The sequence below is a fragment of the Chenopodium album genome, chromosome 21, assembly GCF_948465745.1.
Source record: "Chenopodium album chromosome 21, dcCheAlbu1.1, whole genome shotgun sequence".
In the NCBI taxonomy this organism is placed as follows: domain Eukaryota; kingdom Viridiplantae; phylum Streptophyta; class Magnoliopsida; order Caryophyllales; family Amaranthaceae; genus Chenopodium; species Chenopodium album.
In genome coordinates, this window is record NC_137854.1 from 36,201,727 (window position 1) to 36,223,341 (window position 21,615).

General features: G+C 34.2%; 3 protein-coding genes and 1 pseudogene across 4 annotated transcripts; 3 read left to right on the forward strand and 1 right to left on the reverse strand.

The window, feature by feature from the left end:
- The first annotated feature begins 246 nt into the window (after positions 1–246).
- Positions 247–3,075, forward strand: LOC145600752 (protein trichome birefringence-like 2). Its single transcript, XM_081656622.1, has 5 exons — positions 247–808; positions 1,398–1,590; positions 1,670–1,860; positions 1,965–2,123; positions 2,727–3,075. The coding sequence occupies exons 1-5, from the start codon at positions 249–251 to the stop codon at positions 3,073–3,075; spliced, it is 1,452 nt and encodes a 483-aa protein (XP_081512748.1). The 5' UTR covers positions 247–248.
- Positions 3,076–3,586: 511 nt separating this feature from the next.
- LOC145600753 (uncharacterized) lies at positions 3,587–4,189 on the reverse strand. Its single transcript, XM_081656623.1, has one exon. It carries the CDS (start codon positions 4,187–4,189, stop codon positions 3,587–3,589), a length of 603 nt encoding a protein of 200 aa, XP_081512749.1.
- A 2,688-nt stretch (positions 4,190–6,877) lies between these two features.
- Positions 6,878–9,587, forward strand: LOC145601181 (F-box/LRR-repeat protein At1g55660-like). The gene is made up of 5 exons (XM_081657133.1): positions 6,878–6,989; positions 7,094–7,993; positions 8,759–8,935; positions 9,022–9,060; positions 9,142–9,587. Exons 2-5 carry the CDS (start codon positions 7,112–7,114, stop codon positions 9,298–9,300), a joined length of 1,257 nt encoding a protein of 418 aa, XP_081513259.1. The 5' UTR covers positions 6,878–6,989; positions 7,094–7,111; the 3' UTR covers positions 9,301–9,587.
- A 47-nt stretch (positions 9,588–9,634) lies between these two features.
- On the forward strand, positions 9,635–16,476 carry LOC145600754 (uncharacterized; annotated as a pseudogene). The gene is made up of 6 exons (XR_014104314.1): positions 9,635–12,012; positions 12,296–12,350; positions 12,469–12,666; positions 13,598–13,868; positions 13,949–15,171; positions 16,240–16,476. The product of XR_014104314.1 is annotated as an uncharacterized LOC145600754 (transcript).
- Positions 16,477–21,615: the final 5,139 nt, after the last annotated feature.

Genomic DNA, 21,615 nt, shown 5'->3' on the forward strand with positions numbered 1-21,615 from the left:
GTTTTCCCTCCTTCTTCCCTCTTCTCTGCAACTGTAAAACAAAGAGCAGAAATTGAACAAATTCTCTACTGTTGACTTGTTTAGTTAGTAAGTTTCGAAGAGAAGAAAACCCATTTTCGTTTTATTCCAAAATTTTCTCAATTTCATTTCAAAAATAAAAAGTACAAATATTTTTTTTTTGGGTTTTTTTTTGAGGAATTTTGATGGTTAATTGGCGTGCATGCAGAATTACAGAGAAATGAGCAGTAATGGCGTCGATAAAAACAAAATTAGCAGATAATTTGCAGCAAAAATTACTCCCAAAAAAGGGTTTAATAGTTTCTGGGTTTGGATTATGTATTGCTGCTGCTTCATTCATCATTTTCTCTCTCTTAATCTTGATCCCCAACAAAATTACACCCACTTCTTCCATGGTTTCTTGGACTTTCTCCCTCCCAAACACGCCATTAACAACTTCAACTGAGAATATTGGGAATGGGAGTGAAAGTGGGACCCACTTTGAAAATCTTGATTTGAAGTTGAAGAATGTGAGTTTCCATGGTTTGGAAGAAGAAGAAGAATCAAGGGTTTTCATCAATGTTTCCAGAAATAGTGAAAATGTTGATGAATTGGGTTTGAGAAATTCTGGGGTTTTGAGAAAAGATTGTGATATTTTTGATGGAAAATGGGTTAGAGATGACGAATTACCACATTACCCTCCTGGGTTTTGCCCTTTTATTGATAGAGATTTTAATTGTCATCTTAATGGGAGACCTGATGATGGGTATTACAGATGGAAATGGCAACCATTTGGGTGCAACATTCCTAGGTAACATATTAATTTTAATATAAGGTTTTTATTTCATGTTTTTCATGTGAAATCATGTAGTGTTTATGTTTATAATTAAAAGGTTTTGTAATCTTTTTGAATGCTGATGTGGGTGGTTAATGAATACTGAGCATTTAAATTATGCTGTTTTGTGTGGAATTTTGCTGATTGTTGCTATCTAGTAGCTAGTGATTATGATTTGATGAATATGCACAATTGATGGATTGAAATGTGCAAAGCTGCTCTAGTTAAATTGAACTTCTGCTGATTTTAGTGAGAATGGGTATGGGGGTAAACATCCTTCCGTCTCGTCCCGCCCTGCCCTGCCCTACCCCATGGAGATTCCTAGCTAACTGTATGAATTGGGCTTGGCTTGATTTGAGTGTGAGGGATGATTATAGACATTATGGCAGGGACGAGGAATTAACAGAATGTTGTGTTTGGAAAGTTCTCAAGGATATTTCTTCTATAATTAGTTTGGTTGAAGCTGGCTGCCTTGGTCCTGCTAAAATTTCCCAAAATTGCTATGTTTTGTGCTTCCAATTTTCAAATTCTTGTTGATTCATTGGTTGCCTGATGTGATTGCTAGACTGAATGCCACTGATTTCTTGGAACGGATGAGAGGAAGGAAGCTGGTTTATATTGGGGATTCGTTGAATCGGAACATGTGGGAGTCTCTTGTTTGCATTCTATGGCATAGTATCAAAGACAAGAACAGGGTGTATGAGGTATCCGGGAAGAGAGAATTCAAAAAGGAGGGTATCTACGCCATCAGATTTGAGGCAAGATATTTGGTCTTTCCATTAACCTTCTCCTTTGCTTCCTTATATGTGTCTTAAGTGATCAGGCTTTTGTATGCAGGACTACAACTGTACTATTGACTATGTTAGAGCTCCCTTTTTGGTCAGGGAGTCCACATTTCAGAAGAATAATGGATCACTAGCAACGTTAAGGCTCGATTTAATGGACGAAACAACCCAAATGTATCATGATGCTCATATTCTAGTCTTCAACACAGGTCACTGGTGGACCCATGAGAAAACTTCCAGGGGGTGAGTTTGCGTCTTTGCGATTAATCTGGCAATCATGTAATTGTTTGTGTGACTAGAAAAGTCTAGAATAATCTGAGAATGTCCTGCTTTTTATTATTCTACAGGGAAGAGTATTATCAAGAAGGAGATCTTGTTCATCCTCGACTTAAGGCTCTTAAGGCTTACAGGAAAGCCCTCGCTACTTGGGGCAGATGGGTTGACAGGCATATTGATTACAAGAAAACTCTGGTTTTCTTTAGAGGATATTCTGGCACTCATTTTAGGTTAGCATTTTGACTGGCTTGTTTAGTTGTGTTCGGTTGTTTGATTCATCTGATGCTGAACTCATTGTTCTGGGATATGGTTCCTCTGATACTGCAAGTGCTCAGGCTTAACTATACATCATCTGTTAGGAGTTGATTGTCAATTTATTACATAGTGCCAACCTCTCTTAGTTGTGGATATTATTTGATTCAGTCAGTTAATTATTGGGAAATTCTATTGGAGAATAATTCATTACTTCCTTAGGGAACATGGCAACTCTTTATGGACATAATAATTGTACTTGTGTATGATTGGCTTTTGTTTCCAGATGGAAGGAGTGTATGAAATAATTTTGCTTGGTCTTAAGTCTTCGGTGATGATTTGCATTGGGTAAAGATAAGTTATCATCTCTCTTTATATTGATCATTGTCCAAAAAGAAAATTGAAGAGAGAGTGATTAGGTCTCTTTAATCTAAGATATCAAGTTCATAACTCATAAGCTATTGGCCTGAATTTTGTTTACTTTGGAATTATACGCTCTGTGTTATCATATGACCAAGTTCTTAACTAGTTAGTTTTCTAGGAGATTCAGAATTTATGTTAATTTGTGTTTGACGATGCAGAGGAGGTCAGTGGAATTCGGGAGGGCAATGCCATAAGGAAACTGAACCTATCTTCAACGAGACTTACTTAGGGAAATACCCTTCAAAGATGAGAGCTCTTGAGCAAGTTTTGGGGAAAATGAAGACCCCAGTGATGTACTTAAACATAAGCAGGCTCACAGACTACCGAAAGGATGGTCACCCTTCGATTTACAGAAAGTCATATGAGAGTGAAAATGAACGAATTGAGGCTGAGCAATCACAAGATTGCAGCCATTGGTGCTTGCCTGGTGTGCCTGACTTATGGAATGAATTACTTTATGCTTCTCTCCTGAAGGTTGGATGGGGATCCCAAAGTCAAGGAACTTGACTTTGAGCATGAATGTGTTAAAGAAATACTTCGATGATAGCTTTTAGATCAAGTTTGTAGTAAGGAGTGATTGAATGAGTGTTATACGATTGTAAATTACATATAACTAGCTTCCTGAATTGCACCAGGCTTCAGAATATACATTGGTACATTCCGTAACAATTTACATGTATCTTACGGAATTTTTCAACAACCATAAACAGGTTGCAAAAAATTATGTTAGTATTTGAAATGTGGTACATAGCAGTTTTTGTTTTGAATTGGAAACAAAGCTTTATTCAATGGTCTGCTTTTGATATAGATATAATGATCCAACCAAACAAGTCATTATCGGTTACTACTACTGCTGCTACTGCTACTAGTCTGCTACACTACTAAGGTTTTAAGAGTTTATGCACTTTTTCATATACGCATTACATTAGCTAATGGCAACAGCAATATTAGTTCATAAAAACAACATTATTTCAACTTCAGCTCGTTCATCACATACATTAACAACTTCCTAACAACATCATTGATTACCAGCTAGAGTGTACCATGTAGCGCACCTGTGTTGATATTGGTTCTCCCAACCTGTAACAGTATCATCACGTATTTCGAACCAAGTATTGGCAATAAGAGGTATTAGGAAATTATCTCTAAACTCCAACCGCACAAAATGCCCCCCTAATGATAAAATTGCAAACTCCTTATACGGACCAGTGGTAGTTGACGGAGCAGTCCAAGGTAGCACAGTGATGCATGGGTACACACTACGATTGTCACTACCTACACCAAAACACATAACTGCTGAATTGTAAAAGTTGGCAATTGGAAACAGGTCATCAATAATAACCATCCAATGATCCGTGCTACATCTCCTTCTTGTCCATGTGATACGGTTTATTGCTTCATCTAACAGTTGAGCAGTGTACACTCGAGAATACACATCTCGATGAGCAGCAACCTCATTTGCAATGGTACTTCTCTCTAACATCCATTTCTCTTGGTCACTCATGAAGAAATCTGCAACACATCGAAACCCACAGTTACCATCATCTAGTGGATCAGTCCACCCCCTTAAGAACGGAAGCATGAAGGTTGGTACTTTATCCAAATATGCAAATTCCTCCATGTTTAAATCATTTCCTACTAGTTATAAAACAAAGTTAAAACCATTCAAATTTCAAATAAACAATGGTAAAAAAGGCTAGTTACATAAAAATGAACCTGAAGCAATGCCAATTGGTGGCCTATGACCACCTTGACGACCACGAGAAAACCAAGACTGACTTAACGATGGGCGACCTTTTACGAGCATCTAGCCGAGCACGTCTTCTGACGCTGCAGATCTCTCTCATGTTAGGATCCTCGTTTGGACACTTCTCTTTCACTGCTGCCATAATGCGACGCGGCTTACTAATAGCCATCTTAATAACAAGCAACTTGGCAGCTGGACTGAGACCACTAACCTGCTGAATAGCCATATTTCATTAGTTGGTATACAACCGGTTTTCCAGATCGGTGACCATGGTAACCGGTTTTGAGAGCCGGTAATGCTCCTCCATAAAAAAAAAATGTACATACCTTGCCAACCTTGGCAGCCTTTCCATCGTTGTTCGTCTGCAGGTGGTCGTCGGGGTCCTTTTGCGGCTGGGTTGGTGAACCCTTGTTGCTCATGGCGTGACGGCCTTGTTGGTTGTAGTGGTGGACCGTGGCCAGTGGTGGTAATGGTCACTGGTTAGGGTGGTGGTGAGTAAAATTTTTTTAATGGAGTAAAAATCTATACTTTAGTATTTAAAAAGCCAAACCACAATCACCTATATGACACATGTCATCATAATTCACCCTTATGCCACATAACACATCCATTAATTTTTTTACTTTTTATACTCCCTTTTAAAGTAAATGATAAAATAAAATGTTATTGAATGCTAAAGTCTTTATGCATTCCTAACTTGCAAATTTGAGTAAGAAAATGGAGTGTTTCATTTTCACTATAAAAAAAAAAAGTTGTACTCCTCTCTATACCCCTTTTAATGTAAAAGTTAAAATAACAAATTATTTAATGTTAAAATCTTTATGTATTCCTAACTTGCAAATTATAAGTAAGAAAATTAAGCAAATTGTTACAAAAAATCACCGACACATACAATACAAATAAGCAACACATTTCAAGAAAAATAAAATGAGCTACAACCCGTTCGTTGAACGGGCCAAAAGGCTAGTTAATTATAATGAGAGTAAGTGAGTAAGAAGATGTACTAGGGCGTTAAGTGAGTAAGTTCTAATTTATCATCTTAATAAGTAAATTGGCAAAATGACATTCCGTTAATACATTAACTATAACTAGCTATTGGACCCATTCTACGCACGGGTTATGCTTAAATTATAAATTTATTTGAAACTTTACAAATTATCTTGTCACCAAAAAATTAAAAAAAACCCCTTTACAAATTATTTGAATGAATTTATTTTATCGTCTTTTGACATATTATAATATTTTATGAATTAGTGGTAATAGACTAATAGTTGTAGAAAAAATGGCTTAAAATCGTAAAATCATATCTCTATCGCATGATATATTAATCAACAATTTGTATAAAAAACTACTTTGTAAATACCAAACACTTAATATAATTTTACAATTTTTACATCAAATGTGAAGGCATGATATTCTTCTTTAGTCTTTACCAATATATGTCTCTTATATTGCGCTTAATATTTTCAAAATTAAAGCCCCATGACACGCAAAAAATGTCATCCTATGGAATTTCCATAGTATTCTTGCCACCTCAATATTTTCCTTTTCAATCATCATCCTCATTGTTGTAGAAATTTCACATAGAATTTTGAGAGACGTTTCTCTAATTTTTTAGTTTTTGAAACTTAATGAGTGTGAAAAAATCTTTATTGAAAATTTGTATTTATATAAGAAGAGGGGGAAGATAAGGGGTCAAATTAAAGAAATGAATTATGAATGTAAATAAATTGAATTGATAGATGGAATAATGAGAAGAGGAGAAGGTTTAGGAAATTTAATTTGTTATTGAATTAAAATAAAGATTACAAAATATAAAAGTTATTGAGAAATAAAGGGGGAGATGAAGAGAGAATTTCTTTGAAAACATAAGAAGGGAGAATGAATAAAGAAAGGTGAGAAAGAATGATGACATGTGTCAATTTTGGTTTGTGTTTTTAAATACTAAGTATAGATAGATGTCTATCCAATTGACAATTGTGAGACCTTTTTTTTTTTTTTTTTTTTTTGAACTATATTGATAGACTTTTGATTTATTTACTATTATGCCAGATCAAGATGATAAACTAAACTTGTATTTCTTTCGATTGTCATTTAGCTTGTTAATGGCAATTAGATCAATTTTGTCCATGGCCTTGTTTGGTAAATGACTTTTCATTGGCTTTTAGATTTGCTTTTGGCTTTTTTATTTGGTCAAACATCTAAAATTTGTGTTTGGTAAATGGCTTTTTCAGCCAGCTGAAAAGCTGGCTTTCCAAGTAGCTTTTGGCTACCTAAGTTACTAATAACATTCAACAACCAATTTTACCATACATGTTTTTAGACTAATAAAAAGTCAAACAGCCAACAAAAAACCAATACAAACAGCCAGTCAAACCAGTCGACAACCAACAGTCAGCAGCCAATTGCCAAACAAGACCCATATCTTTTTATGAAATCAAGTAGATTTCGATTCGAATCATTGATTCGGGTGATTCTAGTCGGGTCAGAGTTATTAGGTCTTATACAGTTTATAGTGACCCCATTTAGATAACACTTGGCATCTTTCCCTCTCCCACCCGCCCCCATTTTGTGAGCGGTTGAATTCAGAAGGGTTTGCACTTGCAGAATTTCCGACGAATTCTCTCAATTTCTTCTCCAATTCCTGCGAATAATTGATGAGTACTCGAATCAAGTAAGTCATACAATCCCCCTTTATTTTTCAATTTCTGTGAAATCTATCATAATTCTAGGTTATTTTAAATTTCTAATTCAATTTTGTAATTGAATTTCTGGTAGATTGAAACCTGAAAAATCATGAAATCTAGATCAAAGATGCAAAAAGTTAGCGATAAAGATGATGAAATCAGAGATTGGTCTAACGAATTGCCAAAAGATGTACTTGCTCACATACTTTCTTTTCTGCCAATTAGAGATGCTATAAAAACTGTTCAAATTCGCAGATTTGGTGATCTTTGGACTTTGAGTCCTAATCTTAGTTTCTCTTTCCAAAAGGAAAGATTCATCGACAATGTGATCAAATACCACAAAAATCCCATTATTAATTCGTTCGAATTAAATATATTATTTAATGTTTCACAAGATAAGTTGATAGAATGGACCAATTTCGCTTTGAGTAAAGAAACTAAGGAGTTGAAGTATCTTTTTGTGGGTTTTGATTTAGTTAATCTGCCACCTCAAGTTTTCCGTAGTGAGTGTCTTGTTGTGCTTAAGCTTACGGGTTTTGCGATCGAGCTCCCGGGTGTTGTGAACTTGGAGTCACTGAGAAATTTGGTCCTTAGGCATGTGGGTTTGAGTGATGAGATATTTCATGATTTGATAAAAGGATGCCCGCGTTTAAAAGATTTGTATGTTGAAAATCCTCTAGGATTACGAAAGGTGCATTTTACTGCTCCAAGCATTGAGACATTGTACCTTGATCTTGCAACGGGGTCTGCGGTGTCTGCACCCAAACATTACTCAATTGATTGCCCTAATGTCCAGGGCTTGTATGTTGATAATGTAGTTTTGGATCATCTGGAAGTGATCAATGTTTCTTCGGTCTGTGTATGCATCATCGACAACCTTTATTATTTTGAAGACCAGGATATGAGAGCAATGACTGTTCAACATTTTGAATCATTACTTGACAAATTTCGAAATGCTGACTTTTTCCAGCTGGGAAGAAAATCTTGTCAAGTGAGTTGTTATCTCCTTCCCTTTGTTCTTACTTTTGAAGAATTCTGCACTTATTTGGTTTATTTGTGATTACTCTGTATTGTTAATTATTTTTCCATTCTGGCCACAATAACAGTATTGTTATCTGGTACAGGTATTCGAACTGTTGATAATGAATCAGTATATTGTAAATTATAACTTACCGATTTTAAGTCTGTCGTGACAATCTTTATGGTCTATTTTGTGATACAAGGTCTAGCTGTTTTTAATATATCTTTCTTCATAGAGTGTTAGCCTGTTAGGAACAAGGATAATCAGATAAATCCAACCTGATTAATCTACTTGAAACTATGAATATGGTGGGTAGTTTTTCTCATCACTTACTTGTAGTTGAGTTTTGATTTTGTGTATGTTAGTATGTTACATTTGATGGCTTGGGCACTTGTAGTAGTATGCCATGTGACACCAACTCTCAAGTCATCTAGACTTTAGTTTCTCACTGTTTCTGTAACTTCTGATTGACCATTACCCGCTTGTGGTGTAGCAAATATGTTTGGCTACCATACATGTAGTCTAACAAACCAATGTTAACCAAGTGTGATAGCCAAAATTAAACTATTGCTCAGTGTGCTCAGAGAGATTCAAGCAATTTTTTTTCTCAACAACTTAGTGCATTGTAGTGCTTTTTATCTCTGTTATCGGCTGTTCATTTTATTTGCTTTTCAGGCTATAATTTTGACAATAATTGGAAGGAACAAGTAATAGCTCTAATTTTATTTGTTTCAGCGACTTATACACTGTGAAAATGAATATAATGAGACACTATCTGATGATTCTGATCTATGCAATGAATGGACATATTTAGCTCTGAGGCCTGGTTTCCGTGGAAGCTGTCTGCTAGTTATGTTCAGATTACTAGGCAACTCACACATGTTGGAAGAACTTATAATATATGCCAACAGGGTAAGTTATTTTCCATAACGAGTTTTTCTAGCCAATATCGTGGTCCACCTTTTAATACTTCTAACATAGTATCTTTCATTTGTCAGGATTTTTCATGTGATTGCAATGAACTACTTGTGCAAGAGGTTTTTTCTCGTTATGATATGCACCGACTTAAAAATGTCTCTATTCGTGAGTATGAAAAGCCTTACAATAATCTTTTTCAGCTGATAAAATTTCTGCTTGAAAAAGCAGACACCTTGGAGAATTTGGTTATTGCCTGCAACAAGAAGGATCTGTTCTTTTCAAACGACAACCAAATTTTCGCTATGAAGTTATTGAGCATTCCAAGAGCCTCACGCAATGCACGCGTTGTTTTTGCTTGAGAAATATACTGAAGGTAGTATGCACTTACGCTGTATGTTGAAAGTTGAGGATTTCTTATGTTTAAGACTGAGTACCTTTGAAAATTTTCTTACTGTTGGGACTTAGGATCACTGTTTGATTTCAGTGCTGCTGCAGTAGTGCTGCTTTTTTTTTTTTTTTTTTTGAAGCATGCTGCAGTAGTGCTGCTACCAATATCTGAGTACAAAGTTAAAATAGGAAGAAACGCTGCTGAGTTGATTTATGTTGTTGCTGCCTGCTACTTCAGTGTTTTACGCCCAGCTCACCCCCCCCGCCCAGCTCACCCCCCCCCCCCCCCCCCCAAAAAAAAAAAAAATAAAAAAATTTACTGACTAGTTTTAACCATTGCTCATAATAATTAGTGATTATTGCCCACAACTATATAACTATATTGCCAAAGCGGCACATATGTGACAATTTCACACTAAATTTATGTCAACATTGAGCAATTTTGGAAAGGTTTAGCACCAATTTCAGAAAGGTTTAGCACCAAGCAAGGCTTGTCTTGTATTACTTGGTAAGGTTCATGTGTTAAATCCTTGTGGTTTGAGGTTCAAATCTTGTCATGTGATAGTGTTTGTGAGTGAGGATCCTTGATCTTTACATTTACATACAACTTGCACAAAGTTTTAAATAATATGATAAAAAAGCCCCTAAAGTATTATGAAATGAAACATTGACATAGAGTGTAATGTACAACATGCTATCAAGTGCACAAAATAACTATGTAATGTTTGGGTTTCTTGTTGGCTCGTTTTTAGACATGCAAAGTATGAGAGCTTGAGATTATGGGAAAGAGGCAAAACAATCCTAAAGGAAGATAGAAATAGAGGTAGAAGAGTTGTTTTCTCTTTGTTTTAATAGGAATGCATCAATTTGATCAACATATTTGTCAATGCACAACAATTACTTTTAATATTCTTATTTGTCTATGTAAATTACATTGTGACTAATCTAATAAGATATTTTTTGGTAATTAGTACTATATATCTATAGAGATTTTTTTCGAAAACTTCAAAATTAGTTTATACTATAAGAATTGGAAATTATTTTAATTTTTTAAGAAATAATACATTTATTTGAAATTTTATAAACATGCTTAGTACGTTTTATATATAAAATATATCTTATAGTTTCCACCCATACTATTAAAGAACATATACCTAAATGATATCATAAGATACAAGTATGAAATTATACGAAGTGATAGTGAATATAGGTAGAATATTCTCTTTCGAGATATAGGAAATTATTTTGTTATTATTGTCAAATATGTTTACCACTACTAGAAAATGGGAGGACGAAGTACATAAAAAAAATAGAAGAGTAAAATACAAGAAATGTGGGTTAACCACAAAAAATAAGTACGTGAAAAGGAATAACAATATGTGCACATGGGTGGAGGCACAATGAGGGTATTATATGTAGTTGAGCGAATTAAAACAATAGTGTCTAAAAATGAAAAAATTGAAATGAGAACAACTTTTTGGGCGCCCAAAAAGGACTATGGGAACTTCATTTGGGGACGAAGGGAGTTTATGGTAGCTACTATCTTTACCTTACCTAATATAATACTAAGTAGGATTCTCATTTTAGTCATGGAGTTTGTTTGATTGTGTTTTTTTATCTTACATGGTAGTTTTTAGCTATATAATTCGAATAAAGATAACTAACCCCATATGCATGCGATGTGTGTGGTAAATTTAAAAATTTATTACTTTAATATACTATCTCTGTTTCATACTTTTTGCAACTTTGGGTTATTTTTTGTGAGATAAAATAAAGTTGCAAAAAGTATGAAACGGAGGTAGTATATTCAATTTTGTCAAGCATATACAAAGGAAAAAGTACATGTTAAAATTAAAGAATTAGATGAAATTAATGTAATTCATAAAGACACTAATCTTTTGTTTTTCCTACTACATGATACCATTGCTTGCCTTAGTTTAATTAAGCAATTGGGTTTAGGTTTGAGTGTTTGACAATGTTATAGTATATTTTTATTTCCTTATTTATTTTCCTAAGTCAATCAATTAATTTTTAATTACCCATATTTAAATACCATAGGGGTTGGACACACTTTTTTTTTGGTAGCGGGGAAAAGGAAGAGAGAGAAAGGTAAATCTACAAAATTGTCCATGTGATGTAAATTTAAAGTATAAAAATCAAGTGTTAATAGTAAGGGTACATTGAATTTTTGCAGTGTGGATAGAGATATTTTGTTTCCTAAAATAGATATGGTGCAATATTTGTGAAACTTCTTTAAAAGGCAAGTGGTGCAATATTTGAATAGCGGAGGAAGTACCATTTTAAGTAATTTTGTAATTTGAAAAATAAAGCAAAGGAGGGGGGTATTGGTGGTAGTTTATATTTTAGACACCAATTTTTCATTCTTCTTCCCTTCTCTTTTATAATAGAGATAAAACAAGGGATTTACCCTATATTGGAGGTAAATTCCTCTTAAAATTCTAAGATGTGGGATTGATAGAAAGGGCAAAAATTTGAGGTTGAGTCAAAGCTGAAACTCTGAATATTGTAAGTCATGAAATCTATTTCAAAGGAGCAAGAGGGTTGAGATATGGGTAGGTTAAGTGATTTACTTAATGATTACATGTCCACATTCTCTCCTTGTTGGATATTAGTGAAATTGTAAAAACTATCTTAATTTGTCAATTTGGTAATCTTTGGACTTTGTTTCAACATTAATATTTGATTGGTTCTATGGCCAATATGTTTCCAAAATTATGAAATATCACCTAAGCAACATTGATGCGTTTGAGTTTTGTATGAATATTTTCTACATTATGAGGAAGATGTGATTGAGTGGACAAAATTTGTATTAGTAAAAGGCCAAAGTATTGTGTGTTGAAGCATTTCCAAGTATTTATACTAGTTTAGCGACTCTACCGACATGTGTTTTTGGCGATAAACATCTTGTTTTGCTTGAACTTGATGATTTCAAAATCAAGCTCTCAGGTTGAGTATACATAGCATCTCTAAGAGTACTGTATCTTTCTTATGTGACTTTGAGGTGGTGAAACTTTTAAACTTATGATATGGATGCGTGCATGTACGAGAATTGGCTATTCTGCTTCCTGATGTTTTCAAGGAGCAGAATTTTGCTGCTCCGACTCTCCGAGCATTGAAAGGCTGGTGCTTTTCAAAGTAGCTACACGGATTTTGTAGGAAAACCATACTCACTAGATTGTCCCAATTTGAAGTTCCTGCATATTGGTAATATTTTATCAAATAATCTGCAACTGATTGATGTTTCATCTGTCTGTGAAGTCAATATCATATGTCCGTTGCCCTATAGTGATGAATATTTTGAAATTTTATGTGACAAGGTTGAAGATGTCTAGGTTTTCCACGGGGGATATAAAGCTTATATGGTGAGGTGAGTTGCAGTGTTTTCTTCTTCCCCATATTCTTTCTTATGAAGTACCCGGCCTGCATTTTTGCTGTGTATTCTTGATTCTTGAGTATTTGTTGCTATTTATTTTCAATATTGTTATCTTGTTAGCTATGATATAAGTTATATATCAAATTTAAGTCATATCATCATACAGTCTTGTACAATCTTATGCTCTTAAATTGTACTTGCATTGTTTCCTTGATGTTAAGAGAATAAAATAGTTAAATTAAGCACTTGATCCTGCATATTGTTAATGTTTTATAAAAAAAAATGCAAGTGATTGATCGTTGCTGATAGAATATCTCGTGTATGTTTCATTTACGCTACCTTAGGTTCATAAACCATGTAGTCCAGCAGAACAATGTGTTAATCAAGTGTCATTACCAAAATCATATTAAATCAAATCATCATGTCATTTGCTCAGATAGATTTAAGTAAGCTTTTTTTGACAGATGAGCTATTTTAGTACTTTCTAATTCAGTAATTCTATGTTATGGGGGTGTTGCTTAGTTTCTCACAAATATAATGTTGAATGAAAATCATTAGAATATTGCTAATATTCTTTTATTGGATTGGTTTTCTCACAAATATAATGTTGAATGAAAATCATTAGCAATTAAAACATTGTGGAAATGTGAAATTGTTTTTCCACAAAATATATGGATGCATATAATTTTGAGTACTAGGGTTCATAGAAGCTGTTTGGCTGTCTGCTACGCATTTGTAGATTGTTGAGAAAGTTATAGTTCTTGCAAGAACTTATAATATATGCTGATATGGTAAGTGTATATGTATATTTAATTCATCTTGCTAAACTTTTGCTCACCTTTCGTGTAACACAGTTTTTTTTGTATATATGTCAGGATTTTATCTGCGACTGCAATATGCTTTAGTGCAAGCTTTCTTCTCCACGTGTGATGCGACAACCTATAGTAGTCACCAATCGTCATTATTAGAAGTCTCAAGTCATGTCAAATTTCTGCTTAAAAGTGCAGTCATTTTTGACAAATCTGTTTTTGTGTGTGACAGAAAGGATCAACTTTTTGTGAATGGGTATGAATTCATAATGATGGAGTTGATGCGTCTTCCAAGGACCTCACGGAATGCAAGGGTTGTCTTTGCTTCAGAATAACGGTAATGATATGGTAATATGTAGGACAGCATAGTCCGCTTCATCTTTAAAAATGGATAAATGTTTATCTTATGTGAATCAGGACCCCCTGTTGTGATTCAAAGTCTTGCTGCTATTGATAGTGGCCTGATCTACTCCTACAGTTTGCTATGCAGATTTGGTATGTTTTGTTTTTGTTGGGTGATTAATGTTGTTGCAAGCTGCAATTAGTTTCATCTCATCTACTGTTTGTCTTCCTTGTCTCTTTCAGATATCATTTGGTCATCAAATCGTATGGTAGTGAGTTTTTATGTAATAATAAGAATCACACCGTGTTGCTCTTTGTTTCTTTAAGCACATTCGGTAATGGTAACTGGTATAGTAATAAACACTTTTGTAATTTTTCTATGGTGGCTTTTTGTAATTCATCTCTCTGTTTGTGCATTGCCATGGACAAACTTGCAAAATTGCAGGACCTGATCATTACCAATATCACAATCTATCATTGCTTACCAAATGGAGGCAAGGTTGCTGTTAAATATGTTAGAACCCTCCGCGCGTGCGAGTAATGCATGCCATTCTGCTTTTGTCCTGTTTTATAGTATATGGTTTGCACACATTTTGCTGATCTTTGTAAGCTAGTTTATTTCATAGTAACTTTAATTGTTATTGGCAAGCATGTTTACAATATTAGTACAAGATCAACTATCACTGTGAATTGAGCATACTATTCTTGTTTGGCAGATATAAGCAAGTGTTATATACACAACCACAAAGTCCACAACAGTCATTCCATGATGAGCATTCTCTACCACATTGAGTGCACTTCAATTTGGCGGATAAAGTCTCATCCGAAACCTCGTCCATCGCCTCCTCATGAATGTCATACTGCAGAACTGCTCCAGCTTTTACTATTTCATTAAGTAAGTTTCCACTTTCATTCTCTATGGCCACCTTTATCTTCTTATTGGCACTGATTACTCCTGCAAAATATGAAAACAATCTTTCCTCTGTCTTAATAATTGTGAATTGTGAACTAGACTAAACTATATGATATAGTCAGCGAACATAGGGAATAAAATCACAAGGTTAATCCATATATCATAGGAAACAGCAATATATACTGAGACTAATTAATTTATTACATGATCTATATCTAATTCTGGTAGTCTAAGGTGACAACCTAGTAAAGTAGTAATGAAGCCTAATAAGTTGGTTATTAAGATGGTCTATTACGGACACATCGAGGTATAACAAGGTCCCACTCGATAAGGCAATAACAGTTTCTACAGCAATTTCTTGAAGAAATACAGGCTGCTCCACAAGGTATGCACTTTAATTGGTCTTTTGAGTTTGCATCTTCTTGATCTGTTTGTACTTCCATTACATCTTTGGCAAGTCCTAATGTTTTTGTTTCGGCCTCTATCAACATTTGCATTAATAAGCTACCACTTTCTAGTTCATTCTGTTCCTCTACATTTAGGCGATTTAGCTTCGTAGCAAGTGTGTCACCTACAAAAAGCACATATTTACCTTAGTCTTTTTTTGAGGGGTAATATACCTATCAATCATAATGTATGGATTAATCCATCCACTCTATAGGACAGAGAAAGTAATTCACATAGCTCAATTAAACTTGAGAATAAAAATAAAGTTAGAACATGGCTATTAAAAAAGAATATAGAAAGTTTCAACGACGTATAAAATATATTAGGACAATGATATGCAACTTTAAAATTAACAGATACATGATCAAAACCATAATGGTACAATTTCAGATTAGATCTTAGTAATACAAGACAAGAAAAAGAGGGATAACCTGATTGAGTGAGCAAAAGTAGAGCTGATATGAAGACAGTGAAGATGCTTAACTTGAATGTGATTTTCGCCATCATTTGAAGCTCAAATTTTTGGGAATCAGGAAATGAGATTATTTGTTATGAAAGTAAGATATTCCTGTTTATGATTCATGCGTTTGTGGTCAGAAATCAAAGAGAGAGATCTCAATTATTTGGGGTGTGATATACCTGTTACAAGTCTTCATGTCCTGGGTCACGAATTTATTATTATAAATCAAATCATATAGTAGTATTTAACGATTGTTAGGTAGATCTTCATGGAATATCTTACGCACAAATCTATACAACCTTTTTGGATAGGTATTTCGACAATTTGTTGTAGCTGTGAGGATAATTTCCTAATAATTTTGTATTTGGAAATAATTTTTTTTATTTATTATGATTCCGCATGATCCTTTCATAATAAAGTAATTTCACAATAATCATCAAGAGAGAACAATAAATCCACATGTATTAATGTAAATTGTTGTTTTCCTATCTTAAACCTTTTTAACAGCACAATTTTATTACTTACTCTATCTAATTTCATCAACAGATCAGAAGTATCAATGACTGAGCTATTGGAGCTAGGTGAGATGATGGCACTTGCTATTTTGATCATTTTGTACTATAACCTTGTTCATCTAAGAAATGTTAGTATATAATAATTTTTGTCCTCTATCATGTTGGAACTAGAAAATAAAGCTTTCTTTAAATTACAAATTCTCATGTTTTTGTCAACCAAAGTAACAGATAGTGAACTACACTTTCTTATAAATTCCTACAAGGTTTGTGATTAGTTGTATAATCTTTTCTAATTGTGCAAATGATGTACAAGTATATGAAATTTGATATCAGATCTTTGGTATAAGTTTGGAATAATGGGTTGGTTTAATTTCCCTCGTGAGTTGCAATAGAAATTGATTCAGTCATCAGATGTTAACATATGAACTACTCCTAATTAAAACTAACTTGATTACAATGATTGTCACTCTAACCTTTATAATTACTCCTTATGACTTAGGAAAGTTCCTACAATCTTTAAAATTTATTTCACTAACTTGATGATATCTTGTTAATTGACTGAGAACATATATGGAACATAATAATACAGGGATAGATGAATTCCATAAAAGATCGTATGGAGTATCGTATCACTGGCATGTATTTATAAACACTTTGTCCTTGATTAATATATCGACTTTAATTTTCTTAACTTATGTATCATATTGGTCATAAACTCATAATACGTAGTATTAGTCTTGGCAAATATTTGCCCAAAATCTACATCTTGAAAATTGAATAGGGTTTTTCTTATATTTACAAACATGAAAAGCCCATCAGTTTGGAGAGCCACTTCAGAAAAATTGACATTCTATAAAGAAATAAGTACTCCCTATCAAATATTAATTCAAGCCCAAAAGGTCACTTTTTTTAATTTTAATAACATGTATACTACACATGATTACCTTATCAAATATTAATTCAAGAAGATTGTAATTTCTCTCCTTTTTTCTTTCATGTTCTTATTAACCTCCTAGGTTTCTAAATTTTCTAATACAAAATAAAAACGATTTTCATATGAATATATTAAGGGGCCGTCTGGTTCACACAGTGGAATCGAAATGGAATAGAGAAAGGGTATCAAAGAGAATGGAATAAATCCCTTTCCATTTAGCATGTTGTTTGTTTTATAAAAAACATAAGGGAATCACCTCCACCACAACACCACCACATCCACCATAGCAACACGCTATTTCTTCATTTCCCAGCCACCCTACAGCCCAACCACCACCTTGCCGCCCCTCACCCTCCCTCCTCCGACCCTCGCCGCCATTTATTTACCCGGAAAACTTTCCCCCCACCCACGAATGACCCTAAGAAACCCTCCCCCTCCCCTTAAAATCGTCGGCCGCTAGGGTTTCGAGGGTGGGGGAGGGTTTTTTAGGGTTATTTGTGGGTGGGGGGAAGTGTTTTTGAGGAGGGGAGAGGGGTGGCGAGGTGGCTGGGGGAGCGGCGGCAAGGTGGCTAGTGGTGGTTGTGCTGTAGAAGGTTGCTAGGTGGGGTGGGTATGGTGGTGGGTTTGGTGGCTAGGGAAAGGGAATGGAAAAGTCTAGGGGGGGGGGTGGGGAATCATGTTAGAGTAAAGATGGGTGAAGGGAATGATTGATAGTGACAAACAAACAACAACAAAGGGAATGAGCATGTTCATTCCCTTTCCCTTTGATTATTACCCCCAACCAAACGGCCCCTAAGTATATATTCAAATTTTCCTGTGATTCTTCCAAGACCATTTTTGCTAAGTGCATCTAGACGCATAGGGTCTATGTATTTGACATGTACGTAGGAGGGCAATCTAGGATTCGGTGGTACATTTTATCTCTTGTCTTGGTACAGTGGTACATTTTTGTGTACTACTATACATGTACAATGAACCATTAAAGTATAAGTTGTTTGAATAGTTTTGTTTTTTTTAAAATAAAAGGTTGTTTGAATAGTACTTCTTATGTGCAATTATGCATGTAGTGGTACTATTTGCCATCACATTTTTCACCCCTGGATTTCCATTATTTACAAATTAAAAAGGTCATCCTATTTGCATTCTTAACACATAAGGCCTATACACCAAGAGTTTTCCCATTTTTGCTTGCTCGTTATCAACGTGTATATCTTCTTATTGATACTTAACCTTTATTTCAGTATAAGAAAAATAAGAAGTATGTTTCAATAGTGCATGACTGTGTCACCACAAACGAAACTATGTCAATATATTATATCAGTTTGCTTGAATTTGTTTCCAAAGATGAAGTAGATTGCACTTCTAGGGAGAGATAGATGAAATTAAGAATAATTAGTTGGCTAATAAACATGATTAATCAATTAATTTTTGGAAATGTCTTGTATGATAATTTTTTTTTTTTTTTTTGACACGTTGTATGATCAAAATTGGAAAAGTCTCTATGTTGATCATTTTTATAGCAATAGTAAAGTTAAAACCCAACTAAATAAATTAAGAAGTAAGTGATCGACAACAAATTTTGTAAATTAATCATACCAATTCATTTAATTAACACATAGTAGGTTTTATATGCGTACATTTTTTTTGATATTCAACTTTCACAAGTTTGGTGTAAAAATGAAAACTAGAAGTTGCTGCAAATTGAAATTACACCCAATTTCAAATAGATTCTTCCTATTGTTGAAAAAAAAAATAGTCTATATAAGACGATCACAATATTGTTAACAATTTAAGACGTTCACAATATTATTAACAATTTAAACAAACTCATATTACACACATAAAGTTGTAAACTCGACAACAATCAATCGTCGCTTACATTTCTTTTTAGCAAGTAAAAACACAAACAACAAATTTTACACATCACAAACAAAGATGCACACATAAACATACAACAAGAACAAAACATACAAAACATTTAAGTTGAAATAGCCCAAAAATGCCATAATATTGACTTGCCGGCTTGCTTGGTTTTTCATCACTTATCTCTTAACCTTAGCTTTCCTCACATATCTTACGTACGTACTCTTCCTCTTCCTCTTCCTCTTCCTCTTCCTCGTCATCTAATAGCTTTCCATCATAGATGCCAAGAGACAAATGTTGAAAGAACAAACAATCTGTGGATTTTCGACAAAAGCCGAGTCATCCTCATATGATCAAGAGCCATGAGCATCATACTCTTCCCAAATTCTAAGCACAACCATATCTATCAGTTCCAATATTATTAGTATATAGGAACTAATAGATTATTGGTGAAATTTTTATATAGGAAGATTATAAGCCATGTTTCTTAAGCTTTTATTTCTTATATAGGAATAATAATAGTGGAGGGTGTAACATATATATATATATATAAATAATTATGTACTATAATTATATGATATGATTGTGGGAGTTGAGAATCATAACTGAACAAGATGATGACTCTTACCAGCAGTTTTCCTTTTGGCTTTATAGATTTCAATTTGAAAAAGGGTTGAATGAGGAAGTATGAGTCATTTTCTTACACTTTTGACGTGTATAATGTTATTTTTTCAGTGACAATATTGACCCTTAATGCATCTTTTGGACAATAATAATGTTGCTAGGTTTGTTTTCTTCTTGGTCCACTAATTGTGTGTATTTGTTGCATTGCTTATAAAATTACGTGGTTATGGTTTAAAAGAGGCCATAACAATATGCGAATAGAAATGATTTAAATATTGTATATTAAACAAGAAACTTTATCAACTAATTTATATTAGCTTATACGGATTGTTTCTTTACTAGACTCGGATTTAGATTGTGTAGGCTAGCTAAAGGAAGAGGAAGAAGGGAGTTTGTGAAAGTGGTGTAGAAAAGTTGTGTAGCCATATTAAATTGTGCAATAATAATCCTCTTGATTTCATGCAATGTGTTCCCAATTCACAAATAAATAGTGTTAATTGGAAATATTTAATTCATATTAAGTAGGACATGTATAAATAACACGTAATATGAGAAGATTAAATTTACCAAAATTATCACGTCGGCTATTATTAATATTTTAATTAACAAATAATATGTACCTCTGTATAGGCATCCTTTGAATTCTTATACTATGTACACGTGAATTGTGGCTACATTATATTACAAAAAATATTTAAAAATGTTATTTCTAATACTAGTATAATTGAGTTAATTCGGTAGCATTTATTTTCAAACCATCAATTTTTTCATAACTTTTATTTTCTTACATATAATTATTGTATAAATAGTTAAAAGTTGTACATACAGTCATATATGAGCAAGTATGAAACTTAAAATAATGCATGCATTGATATACTACCTCCGTTAACGGTTATTTGAAACGAAAGGGACATGCGCGGACTCCAAGACAAAACTTTTAAAGCATGATTATTGAAAATCAAGGGCACTTGATTAAGTATTAATCCTACTTTTTTTTAAAAAAAAAAATTAAATAAAAACCTAACCACCAAAACCCAGAACCAGAACCACCACCAACACCACCGACAACCACCAGAACCACCCAACCACCGATACTTAGACCCAAAACCACCACCAAAACCACCGAAGCACAACCACGAACCCAGCCAAAACCCCCGACACCCCACCACGAACCTAACAAACCACCCACGAACCCATCAAACCACCACAACCCACCCAAAACCACCACGAACCAAACAAATCCACCACGAACCCAACTAATTAACCAACACGAAACTCAGGCCACCCTTCACGAACCAGATCTGAAACTCACGAAACCCCTACAACCACCCCCACGAAACTCAGACCACCCCCACAAACCAGATTTGAAACTCACGCAACCCCCACAAACCCACGACCAAAACCTAAATCCAAACCCACGAACTCAAATTAACGGCCAGACCCACGAACTCGAACCCAAACCCACGAACTTTAACCCACGACCAGACCCACGAGGCCATGAACTCGGACCCACGACCAGACCCACGAACTCGAACCCACGATCAGACAAACCCAAATCGCAAGAGGAGAGAGAAGGGGGGAGATGAACAAAAATGTAGAATTAGGGATTAAATTCTAGAGATTTCAATTGAAGAAGAGGTAGGGAGATGAATGGTTTTGATGAAGATCTATGATTTTTGGTGAAATTGATTATAATAATAAGATTCATTAGGTAAAGAGTTAAATCAGGTTAGTAATTTAATAAGATGTCTAAGTTGTTTAAGTAAGGGTAATATGGTCATTTTGTTAGCAAAAAGTTACTAAAAATGGAAAAAAAAAATTGTTGCACATAATAGATAGCAACCGAAAATGGCAAATATTGCAAATAACCGTTAACGGGGGTAGTAGAAAGTTTGGTCACGGAGTATGTGTTAAGATAATGGTGAATATTAGTTTATTACTGATATAGTGATGTTTAATATATTCTTGAGGGGTATAATAGACATC

Bases quoted from the DNA above. Each gene is read 5' to 3' on its own strand.
- LOC145600753 (XM_081656623.1), bottom strand. From the start codon at position 4,189: ATGGAGGAATTTGCATATTTGGATAAAGTACCAACCTTCATGCTTCCG.
- LOC145601181 (XM_081657133.1), top strand. From the start codon at position 7,112: ATGAAATCTAGATCAAAGATGCAAAAAGTTAGCGATAAAGATGATGAA. The intron at 7,994-8,758 runs GTGAGTTGTTAT...TATTTGTTTCAG, and splicing joins TGGGAAGAAAATCTTGTCAA to CGACTTATACACTGTGAAAA. The intron at 9,061-9,141 runs GTTTTTTCTCGT...AATCTTTTTCAG, and splicing joins ATGAACTACTTGTGCAAGAG to CTGATAAAATTTCTGCTTGA.
- LOC145600752 (XM_081656622.1), top strand. From the start codon at position 249: ATGGCGTCGATAAAAACAAAATTAGCAGATAATTTGCAGCAAAAATTA. The intron at 809-1,397 runs GTAACATATTAA...TGTGATTGCTAG, and splicing joins TTTGGGTGCAACATTCCTAG to ACTGAATGCCACTGATTTCT. The intron at 1,861-1,964 runs GTGAGTTTGCGT...ATTATTCTACAG, and splicing joins CATGAGAAAACTTCCAGGGG to GGAAGAGTATTATCAAGAAG.